The 11,782-nt window shown below is 44.0% G+C and overlaps 1 protein-coding gene across 1 annotated transcript in view; it reads right to left on the bottom strand.

The window, feature by feature from the left end:
* Positions 1-6,400: 6,400 nt before the first annotated feature.
* ube3d (ubiquitin protein ligase E3D) overlaps positions 6,401-11,782 on the bottom strand; it is a 16,069-nt gene continuing 10,687 nt past the window's right edge. Inside the window, 2 exon segments of the mRNA XM_048259990.1 lie at positions 6,401-7,170; positions 10,739-10,877. Of these exon segments, the coding sequence (XP_048115947.1) occupies positions 7,150-7,170; positions 10,739-10,877 (160 nt within the window). The 3' untranslated portion in view covers positions 6,401-7,149.

Genomic DNA, 11,782 nt, shown 5'->3' with positions numbered 1-11,782 from the left:
CTGATACAAGTGGACAAGTCCAGAGCCACATTTCATTCCCTGTACACCCTGTAATTTCAGGTGCTCATTTCCCCTACGAGTGCAAGTAATCAGGAAGCCAATTTCAGCCTCTCCTGGTTTCTCTTCCACCCAACACATGGGCACGTGCTGGACGAAGCTGAGCCAACCTATTTATAGTGACCTCTGCTTCACACGGAAGGCTGGCAGAAAGGCCAGGGAGAGGAGACGGATCAGCAGTGGAGATATGGTCTATTTAATTAGTCCATCACGTCAACCTGAACCCAGTCGTCTCCGTAGGCGTACCTGGGCTAGTATAGGTTTAGTCAGATTTTTTTTCCTCCTTTTTCGCATGTCCAAATTTCCGTCAAGGATTCCCGGGACACTGTAAGACCGGGGTACACGAAACTTGGTGGGCATGTAACCCCACATGGATAGCATGGAACCTCCTGTTTTCGTTTTGATCTGTAGCCCCTCCGCTGGACTGGACCCCCCGAAAGGAGGGTAGGGCAGACACAGTTTTCTGTGAATATCTCGAGAACCGTAGGGTTTAGGAGGACCATTTTTTTTTTGTATGTTGATCTCAAAGGGCCATGTCAACCCATTCCATAACCACTCATTTCATGTATAGCGCCACCTAGTTAAACACAAAAAAGTAAAAATGAGGTGTTGTAATCGCAGGTACGTGACCTATCAAAACTGCATGAAATTGGAAGTGTAGGATCATTATGACACCCTCTGAATGCACGCCAAGTTTCGTGGAATTCCGTTCATGGGGGGCCACACAATAAATTAATTTATGTTACTATACACCAACTGGCCTGTAGGTGGCCGGAGACAGTTTTCTGTAAATATCTCGAGAACCGTAGGGCCTAGGAGGTCCACCTTTTTTTTGTATGTTGGTCTTAAGGGGGCATGTCAACCTATACCATTACCACTTATTTCATGTATAGCACCACCTAGTTAAAAATTAAAAAGCAAAACATTAGGTGTTTTCATCACAATATCTCTGGCTGACATGGTCAAAACTGCACGAAATTGAAAGTGTAGGATCATTATGACACCCTCCGAATGCATGCCAAGTTTCGTGGACTTTCGTTCATGGGGGCCTTACAATAAAATAATGTATGTGTACATTTAGTGACCGTGACACCAACAAGGATTCCCGGGACACTGAAAGACCGGGTACATCGAAACTTGGTGGGCATGTAACCCCACATGGATAGCATGGAACCATCGCTTTTCGTTTTGATCTGTAGCCCCCGCTGGACTGGACCCCCCGAAAGGAGGGTAGGGCAGACACAGTTTTCTGTGAATATCTTAAGAACCGTAGGGCCTAGGATGACCAATTTATTGCGTATGTTTGCCTCCAGGGGTCATGTAAACCCATTCCATATGCACACATGTGCATAAACAGATACACACGCACACACATACATTCACAGTAATCCTACAGTACGTATGACACAAACTCACACAGTAGACATATATACGCATGCATGTGCACACACACACAGGCACATAAACAGGCAAACACACACACCCACCCACTCACACATAAACATAAACATGTACACGCACACATGCACACAATTCAAGAATTTCTCAGAATTATGAACAGGCAAGATGGGGGTGGGGTTGTATAAAATGGATATTACATGTGAAATCTATGAACTAATCATGTTTTGATACTTGTTGTCTAGCAGATACCAGTGAGAATTGAGTGTGCATAATGCAATTCAGTGAGACAGTTAGAATCACATATGCCTTTCAGCGTGACTTATTTTTGTGGAAAACATGTGCTGGACTGGGCGGCGGTCATATTTTGTACCGTTCTGCGGTACATCTAGTTATTTTAAACCATCAGGTAACCATCAGTCACCTTCTCAAGGGATGAATGTTCAGAAGAGAAATGGCCACCTGGTTCATTTAACCAGCTTATTGCATGATGTGTGGTTGTTTATTTGGTGCTGAGAGGAAGCAGATGGTCTGACTGTGTGTGATGTACTGTGTGACTGATTCCAGATGTTGGAATTCCAGAATTCCAGAATTTAATTTTTTTGTTTGACCAGGGGCCGTATTCACAAAACCTTTTATCTTACCACTAGGAGTACTCCTAAATCGCACTAAAAGATTTTAGCTATAGGAGTTTTCTCTTAAAAGTTCTTCACAAAGCCTTTCAGACCTACTCTTAGTAAGGAAAAATGACAACTCCTAAACTAAGAGTGAGTCTTCGTTGCTATGGATGACGTCATTACTCATGCACGAGCTTGCCTGAAGTGACCACCTTGATTGGCTGATGATTGTATCGCGCAAACACCTCCCTTACGATGATGAGTGACAGGTGACAGGTCTGAGAATGCGTGCGCTACACAAGTAGGCTAGTGCGAAGGACGGGAGATGATGAATAACTGAATAAAAAGGCCTAGCCTAAATGAATAAAGAGTAAGGCAAAACAAATAGCCTAGTAGCCTAATGAAACATAGGCCTACGGATTGATGCAGTATCTTTGCAACATTATTAAATGAATCTGTCACCATAGGCTATGCCTACGTTTGCAAAGAGGAGAACATTTTAATTTGATTCACAATGAAACGTTACATTTAATTTACGTGTTAACAATGAGTAGTTTTGGTTGTTGTTGGTGGCGTAATTGCATCCCTTTTATGAATGCAAAATTGTTCCCTCGCGATAAGCTCCTGTTGCCGCATAGGCGACGCATTTCAAAACATCGCAACGTGAAATGCCACAAAAAGCTGTTTGTGAATAGGTCTTAGTGAGTTAGGAGTCCCCTCGGCTTCTTTTAAGATGTCCCAGACTTAGGTGCTACTTTTAGGTCTAAAATGCTTTGTGAATTACTTTTAGTGAAAAAATAAATAAAAATAGGAGTCCTAAAGTTAGGAGTGACACGCCCATTATTTTTAGGAGTTGCTCCTAAATTCGCCACTTAGGAGCTACTTTTAGCTTTAAAATTCTTTGTGAATACGGCCGCAGATGTTTCTGTAGGCTATAACAAATTCAAAGTGAATAGGTGCAGGTATGTTAAACTACAGGGTGGAAGATTACTAATCCTTGTTATAAGGATTGAACAAAAAAAAAATCTAATCTAAACTACAGGGTGGAGAATGACTCATCATGCTTATGGCATAAATATAAAAACTGTCAATTTGGAACAAACAAAAAAAGTGTCGCCTAAACTTTGAGCCAATAGGATTGAGGCACATCCCTCATATGTTCGAGCTTCTATTGGCCATTTTCCCCCAGCATGTCTTCACCATAGATAAAAAACAAAAAAATGCTGACATTTCTGCAATTGCAGGGTTTTTCCTCCCTAGCATTTGTCATCTAACGTAATTATGGTGCATTCAGGACACTTCGGAATGACAAGGACCGCCCCCATGGCTACTTTGTTTTTCCGACAAGTGTTAATGTGCTTTGCCGTCAGAATGTGTGACAAACACGGATGCCACAACAAAGGTTAAAACATACACTCACTAATCCTAAACAAACAACTGTATTTGCTTAAAATATAGCGTAAGACGCTCGTGAAAGAAAGATATTCAGCTTTCAAGTGACGGAAACGGCAAATTCCCAAGTTCACATTAAAACTGTTGGACAAGGCCACATGGACTACAAACGAACTACAATGTGACGACAAAAGTGATGACGAGCCCCTAACTGGGCAAACAAAGTTCTTTGGGGCAACTCTGTTAGCAAAATCTAGCCCCAATTTCCGACCTCTGACTCACACATTATGTGACGTGAATGACGCGGAATGATGATGTTTTCACTCGGAGAAAGGTTTTTCCGAAGCCCATGAACGCTAGGTTAAAGCTCCAGGACACTGGTAGGTGGCCCAGTAAGCTGGGGCTCTGAATAATGATGATGAGCTGAATCAGACGGCAGTGAAGCCGACAGTTTTAGGAGCTGTAGGCTTGACTACCTCCTTCCTCTCCACAGGAGAATATGCGTGTGATGGATGTCTGGAAAAAAAAGAAAAAAAAACAACACACACACACACCCAGACTGTTGGCTCTCTGAGGGGCTGCTTCAGCCAGCAATGTCTAGTAATTACCAGCAGAGACTAGTCATCACATAGGTCACTCCAGGATAAGGGCCACTATACAAAATACCACCGAATTAAACTGAAACAGCAGCCTATTATTCATATAAAGGTCTGCTCCTCTCATCCGTCCAGTTTTGTTTGTCGTCATCCTTTCATTTATTTTAAAGATTTGAAGAAAATATTAACAGGATGACTAAGGGAAAAGGCAAGAGGGGGATTGTTTTTTGAAGAGTCAATAATAATGTCATCAATCATCTGGGTTATGTCTTATGGTCTCTTTTCTTTCACTCTCTCTCTCTCTCTCTCACACACACACACACACTTCTTGTCAATCCAACACACACAGTTTAAATAATATTTTTTCCTTAGAACAGAATCAAAGCAAAAATTTGATTGCTCAGCAGATGGATGTAGTTTTAGTGTCTCGTGCAAACACCTTGCTAAATGTATCCATCCATACGCACTCACACAGGCACATTACGACCATATCCACATGATGCACGGCCCCTATAATACGAGCTCCTAAAACATTATGATCAGTCAGCGGGTGGGTCAGGCCTCTTGATATCACACACACACACACACACACATCCTCACAGCAGGAGCTCCACAAACAAAGCAGTAACACGTGGAACTATTTTTGTACAGTGTTTATGGCCATTCTTGTTGTGCCGAAAAGGGGGAACATTCTTCAGCAGTTTCTCATAGTGTGGAGTCACGCTACAATACACCAGGACCGGATCCTCTCCAATATCAACTACTGTCTGAGGCACTACTTCAACAAGAGTCGTGAGCAGGGCTTGGAAATCAGCTTTTTGAAATGTGAATACCAGCCACTCAATGGTGATCATTTACTCTACCAGCATTTGGCTGAGGTCAATTTAGGTCCATGGCCATAAGGTTTCTTACACTCAGCAGCTTTTGTAGCAGAGCTCCTTATTACCAATGTTTTACATTGGAATTACAGTCAAATTACTTGTATATAAGGGGATTATGGTCACACTAGAGCTGAAACGGGCTTAATTCAACAAAAGAGAGATCTGACCTACTGAACATGAAGGTGCAGCAAGGGCTTATGGTCTGAGAGGAGTTAGTTAACCTTGCAAACACAACAACAGCACTGTCAGAACCTATAGGTGTTTGACAGCAGCATGCTAACTGAGGGTAGCCTGGAAATCCAGAGTTCTCGCGAGAGCACACTGGAATTGTCTCTGCGAGACTCTCTGGCAAAGAGCAATGATGCCCGTTACTTTTACCCCAACATTCCGGGGAACCAGCTAAATTGATGAAGACAGCGCTGCAACATTGGAGGACAGTATACATTGGTCGTAGTGTTATCCGATTGCGTCAAAGTCCGAAATCATTCAGAGTAAACATGGTCTAGTGTTATCCAATTGCGTGCAGTGAGATTTTTAAATGCATGCTTGTTGCCGCCCCTGGAGTTGGGCCATTACATTGTTCTTTGCCAGACCCTTAATCTTTCTAGATTATCAGGGTCTGGATTTTCCAGGCTAAACTAAGGGAGTATTTTTTTACAGTTCTGCAGGGTTTACAACCAGGATCACAGGAATAGCCTACAGTGTCTTGGTGGCTAGTGAGAGTGACTTGTGAATTTGAGGATACCAAATCTATCTGGTGACAAAACATACCTCAAAAAGTTTTACATTCCTACATACTGCTGTGTTAACAGCTCAGTAGTGGTTTGGAAGTCTGGCTGCTGTGTGAGGTCTTTAAAGGACAACTTCGGTTTAAGAAGAACCAAGGGTCTATTTTTGGAAGATGAAAATTGTAAACTTTAGTTGGGGACCAAAACAACAATAATATGAAAAGTTTTGACACCGGAATATGCATTAACAACATGGCTACATCAAAGGAACACGTTAGCAAAGATGTGTAATGATTTTTGAAGCTGTCCCCAAAGGCTATGCTATATGCTACTATTTAGTTGCAAATGCATAGTACAGTCTAACTCAAAACTGCACAGATTAATATTGTTGTGGTCCCCAACGAAGGTTTATACTCATTACCATCCAAAAATAGACCCCATGTTATTCATAGAGCAGAGTTGTCCTTTAATCAATCACAATTAACTTCTTGTTAATACTTTCAACAGTCTAGTTCTGTGTATAGATACTTGACATTCAGCTTGTACACACCTGGTCAGAATATCAGATTTTAGTGATATCCACACTCCATACTTCTTGGTTCAGAGGTCGTTTAGTCTTTTCAGGTCGTCACTGTCTTATCAGAAACTGCCCCAATTGATTGCGACAATGGTTAAAAACAAGAATGCCTTTAGTTATTGCAATTGGAATCTTATTGATACAGTAAGGCATGTGGAGAGCACTTTTTTATTGCCAGCCATGTACACAAACTAGCGAGGTGGCATATCGCTAAATTCCGATCATTTAGACCAGGTGGGAACAAGCTCATTAAAGAGCTTTAGGTACAGCTCACTTGTGTAAGCTTTGTGGTTAAGGTTGATATTCATGTGCTCCTCTTGTAAATACATATTGTTAAGTGAATGTATATGTAGGTGAATCCTGGAACAACATATACTTCACAAATAATGAAATTACATTTCAAATATCATATACAAATCAAATGTCACAAGCGAAACATGGTGAAATAGTCCTTATAATGCCCTTGCACTGAAGATGGAGTCCTAAACAGAGTTGTTTACCTCACACTGGGCAGTTGGCAAGAGCCCTGTTTGTTGAACAGAAGTCCATTGGCACGATGTCACCGGCATCGAGGCCAGGCTAGACTGTGTTTGCTCTGCTAACAAGGCATGCTATGCCCTCTAGCTGGCTTGGTAGACCTACAGTTGATAGACACCCCGGACAAAACAAATCATGGCAAGACTGGCATTTTGTAGAAAATTTAATATGGCCATCTGGTTCACAGGGTTCAAACGAGGAAGCCATGTGTTTGGTTGTGTGCACGGAGCACTGCAGCAGTGAGTACTGTCTGTGACGAGAACCATGGCCAACTTCCCAACGTCCCCGTGTCTTTGGAATGCTGAGTGGCAGACCCCTCTGGAAAGCGCCGCCGTATATCTGACCGGTCGGTCTACTCTCATGTCCTTATCTTCTCATAAAGGCCACCTAGAGAGAACACAACAGAGTTAGGCAGGGAAAACCATTCCTTTATGTTCCTGATAGTCTTTGGCACCAGGTCATGGCTCTTTACATTATTTTCTTGTGTCAGTCTTGGTTGCACTGCTTTATCAATAGGTAAACACACAACCACAACAACAACAACAAAAATATACATGAGGAGCAACTGTTGATATGGGCCAAAAGATTCTTCATCAACATTAAAAATTCATGGAGCCCCTTGAAATAAATAATTCAGATTTGAAAAAGACCCTGTTAGTCCCCATCTGCTGTGCCACTGTGTGCCAAGTGGAAGGGCATGGCAATCGCTCGAGCCATCCCCACGTGGCGCCATCCTGGTATGATGGATGAGGGCAGAATCTGGCTCAAGGTTCAGGCATACAAGACCTGTGGCACATTACCACAGTGGCGAGCGCAAGGAGTCATGGCAACTATGGCAGCATACGGCAAGTCCATGCAGAAGAAACGTGAACGTTTTTAACCAGGCTTTCCCCCCTCTACAAATCAATGCTTTGCTTGTAAAGACTTCAAAAGGCTAAAAAACTGCAGCCCTCACCTAGTGGAATGTAGTCTCCTCCACCTTTGTCATGACAGTCTATGTCATCACTCATGGAGAGTACTCATCAAACACTCCAGGAATAGAGAGAGCTTGAGCCCAGAACCAGCAAAGATAAAAACACACACACACTCAGAGAGAGAGAGAGAGAGAGAGAGAGAGAGAGAGAGAGAGAGAGAGAGAGAGAGAGAGAGAGAGAGAGAGAGAGAGAGAGAGAGAGAAAAAGAGAGAGAGAGAGGGGTAAAGTCAAATAAAAGCTGGAGAGTTAAAATGCTGAGAGCTACAGAAACAGTGATTGAGGATGAAGGAAAAGTTTGGAGAAATAACACTGACAAAGACATGACAAATGAAGAAAAAAACAACAATTCATCCAAACATTCCTTTCTGCTCTTCAAGTTGGTTGCTGGTGTGCATTCAGAGGAGCCTGCAGCAGCTATTTTGTGGGTTGACCTCCGCGCGCCCTCTTTCATGACTTATAGCACAGCTAAAACCTCCTTTATTTCACGGTGGTGGTGGTGGTGGTGTGTGTGAGTGTGGTGTTTATAGCACAGCTAAAACCTCCTTTATTCCATGGTGGTGGTGTGTGGTGTTTATAGCACAGCTAAAACCTCTATTGCTTCACACGGAGCAATGGCACGGTGGTGGTGGTAGTAGGGGTTCCTATCTCTATCTGTAATGAAGGAGGATTCGACTGCCTAGCATAATCCAGCATTCCTAAACATAAACACACACACTCATGCATGCTCACACACACAAACGCAGAAAAGTGTGCAGGCACATTGCAAACAAACAAGCAAGCCACACACGCACACACACACACTCAGAAAAACACACACACAGAAAAACTCATGCGTACACACATTCCCATGGGAAGCGGTCTCTTTGATACTCAGGCTCTCTGTTATCATGCCTCTCCAAGCTTGGACGGGGTAACTGATGTATGGTTTCCACTCACAGGAAAAAAAAAGAACAAGCTGGCATGCACATGTTAGAACATGCGCGCGCGCGCACACACACACACAATATTACAGTGGGGACTTGGGTGACGTGCAGCTGATTTAAGAGCACACTGAAGGTTAAAGTCGTATCTCAAACAAAAGAAACTCATAAAGTACGGGTCCTCAGCAGGAGCAAACAGAGCCCAGGTCTGCCCAACGAGGGTGCTGGCTCTAAAGGATACTTTGCACAGCCAACACAAACATCAACAATCTCAGACCCCACCATCCACCCTCTCTATCTCCCTCTCTCATGTGTACAGTACACACACACACACACACAAAGCAGAATCTCGTTCTGTAACACAATCACTCCTTTCAAATGTGTGAGAACTGACGTTGTGATAGTGAGAACATGTCAACAATCACTGCCACTACGATTTCTCTCAAGACAGTATTTTTTGCAAAACGACTGTGCTATTATGGGATGTAACAACAACAACAACACATTACATTTATATAGCGCTTTTCTCGATACTCAAAGCGCATCACATGGATGGGGGGACCTCACTAGTAACCACCACCAATGTGTAGCACCCACCTGGGTGATGCATGGCAGCCATTATCGCCAGAACGCCACCACACACCAGCTTGAGGTGGAGAGTGAGGGAGGAATGAGCCAATTACAGTGGAGGATGATTAGGGGCCAGGATTGAATGAGCCAGGTTGGGAATTTAGCCAGGACACCGGGGAACCCCCTACTCTTTGCGATAAGTGCCATGGGATCTTTAATGACCACAGTGAGTCAGGACCTCAGTTTAACGTCTCATCCGAAGGACGGCATCTCCTACAGTGCAGTGTCCCCGTCACGGCACTGGGGCATTGGGATTGATCTTTTTTTTTTTGGCCAGAGGGAAGAGTGCCACCTACTGGCCACCCACCAACACCACTTCCAGCAGCAACCTAGTTTTCCAAGGAGGTCTCCCATCCAAGTACTAACCAGGCCCACACCTGCTTAGCTTCAGTAATTCAGCTAAGACAAGGTATCCATTGGTCTGGCTGCTAGACAATCCTGTGCAGGACAATATTACACTTTAAGTTCCAGTGATATTACACTACTCAACCAAATAACACATCAGTATCATCACCATCCTAATGGATATCCTGTCATGTCGAACTTTTGTTTAATAGCGTTCAACCTGCCAGAGAGAAGCAGACAACGATAAGAGGCATCTTTTCTCTTCCGAACCAAACTGAGATGAAACAGCGCTTTGACAGCACTTGTTTCCCTGTAACAGCCTGAAGGCTCTTGCTCTCCGAGTGGAGCGAGGCACAAAAAGATGCAACATTGCCAAGCAGGGAGGCTCAGTTAGATTAATTAGGGAAGCTGTGTGTGTGTGTGTGTGTGTGTGTGTGTGTGTGTGTGTGTGGTGGTAAACATTTCAAAGCCTTTTGTTCCATTCAGGCAATATAATGTAGCCTGGTGATTCTTCCGACAGCCAGAGCTGTTCTTTACGACGTCGTGTTATACGAGACACTCTGCTGTCAGGCTCCCACTGCTGCTGCTCATGGGGTAGCCTGCTGAATGACAGCCCACATTGCAGCCTCGGTTGGGCCTCAGCTGGGCCAGCTCCAGGCCAGATCTCCCCTGATACAGGCAGCAGCAGCCTCCAGGGAGGCTGGGAGCTTAGCTCAGGGTGACTACTGCAGTAATTACTTAAACTGTCACTGGGGGAAGACATTAAATGGAGAAAGGAAACTCAGAAAAAAAAAGCAGCCTCTTTTCTTCTCTTCTCTTTTTTTCTCCGACTCCTCCGCTCACGGGGGGGGAGAGGAGAGAAGGGGGGGAAGAGGAGGGGAGGAGAGATAAAAGTGGAAGAGAAGAAAGAGGAGGAGCAGGGAAAAACAATATAGGGTAGAATTCTGTGGAAGAGAGGATGAGAAGCAAAGAGAGAAAGGGAGGTGGAGAAGAGGAGAGATATAAGAGAGGAGGATAGAGAGAGTGGAGGGGATGAGAAAGGGGAGGCATGGGGACAACATGGAGTAGAGGGATGTGGACGCTCACCTGGTAGGAGTTCATGCAGCGCAGTGATGGAGGCAGAGAGGAAGTGGACGCTCTCAGCAGCTGAAGCACTTCCTGGCAGGTGGTCTGAGGGAGGGTCAGTGTGTGGACACTGATGTCCTTCTCCCAGGCACTTACAGTACTACAGGGAGAGAACATTGGAGGGAGAGATCACCATACACATTTCATGTTAAAAAGGTGGTTGGTTAATTAAATTAAAAACAAATCAATAGCCCTGTTTACATGGACACTTTCAATCAGATTACAAACGGAGTAATGGCTCAATCGGAATACAAATGCCTCATGTAAACACTTCAACCGATCGGATTCAGCCTGATCTGACAAAATTTCCAATCTGATCGAGAGAGGTGATTACTGGAGTAGGCTACATTTCATCTTTCTGCACAGGTGTTCTCTATGTGGTAATGATGCACAGTGATGTAAACAAATGAGTTTCCATGGCGGCAATACAACTAGGAGCTTCTAAATGATTAAATGCTTGTTCCATGTAAACGCAGATTAAATGCCAATCGGTTTATTCAGCGTCCATGAAAACAGCTCGGTTGAAATATTTAATCAGATTAACTTCAATCTAATTGAGGAACAAAACAAATAAACGTCCATGTAAACACGGCCATTGATTTGGGGCAGCCGTGGCCTACTGGTTAGCACTTCGGACTTGTAACCGGAGGGTTGCCGGTTCGAACCCCGACCAGTCGGCCACGGCTGAAGTGCCCTTGAGCAAGGCACCTGCTCCCCGAGCGCCGCTGTTGTTGCAGGAAGCTCACTGCACCGGGATTAGTGTGTGCTTCACCTCACTGTGTGTTCACTGTGTGCAGTGTGTTTCACTAATTCACGGATTGGGATAAATGCAGAGACCAAATTTCCCTCACGGGATCAAAAGAGTATATATACACATACTTGATTTTTCCAAGCAATTGTAGATGGATATGGGGCAATAATTATTCAGTATGGACTGGAAGCAGCTACTATTCCTTTGGAGAGGGAGCTTTTCAGTTGTTTTCAGGGACTTAAGGAGTGTGCCAA

This window comes from Alosa alosa, chromosome 13 (assembly GCF_017589495.1).
Source record: "Alosa alosa isolate M-15738 ecotype Scorff River chromosome 13, AALO_Geno_1.1, whole genome shotgun sequence".
In the NCBI taxonomy this organism is placed as follows: Eukaryota; Metazoa; Chordata; class Actinopteri; order Clupeiformes; family Clupeidae; genus Alosa; species Alosa alosa.
Note: the sequence above shows the minus strand (reverse complement) of the source record. Positions and strands in the feature narration are given on the sequence as shown.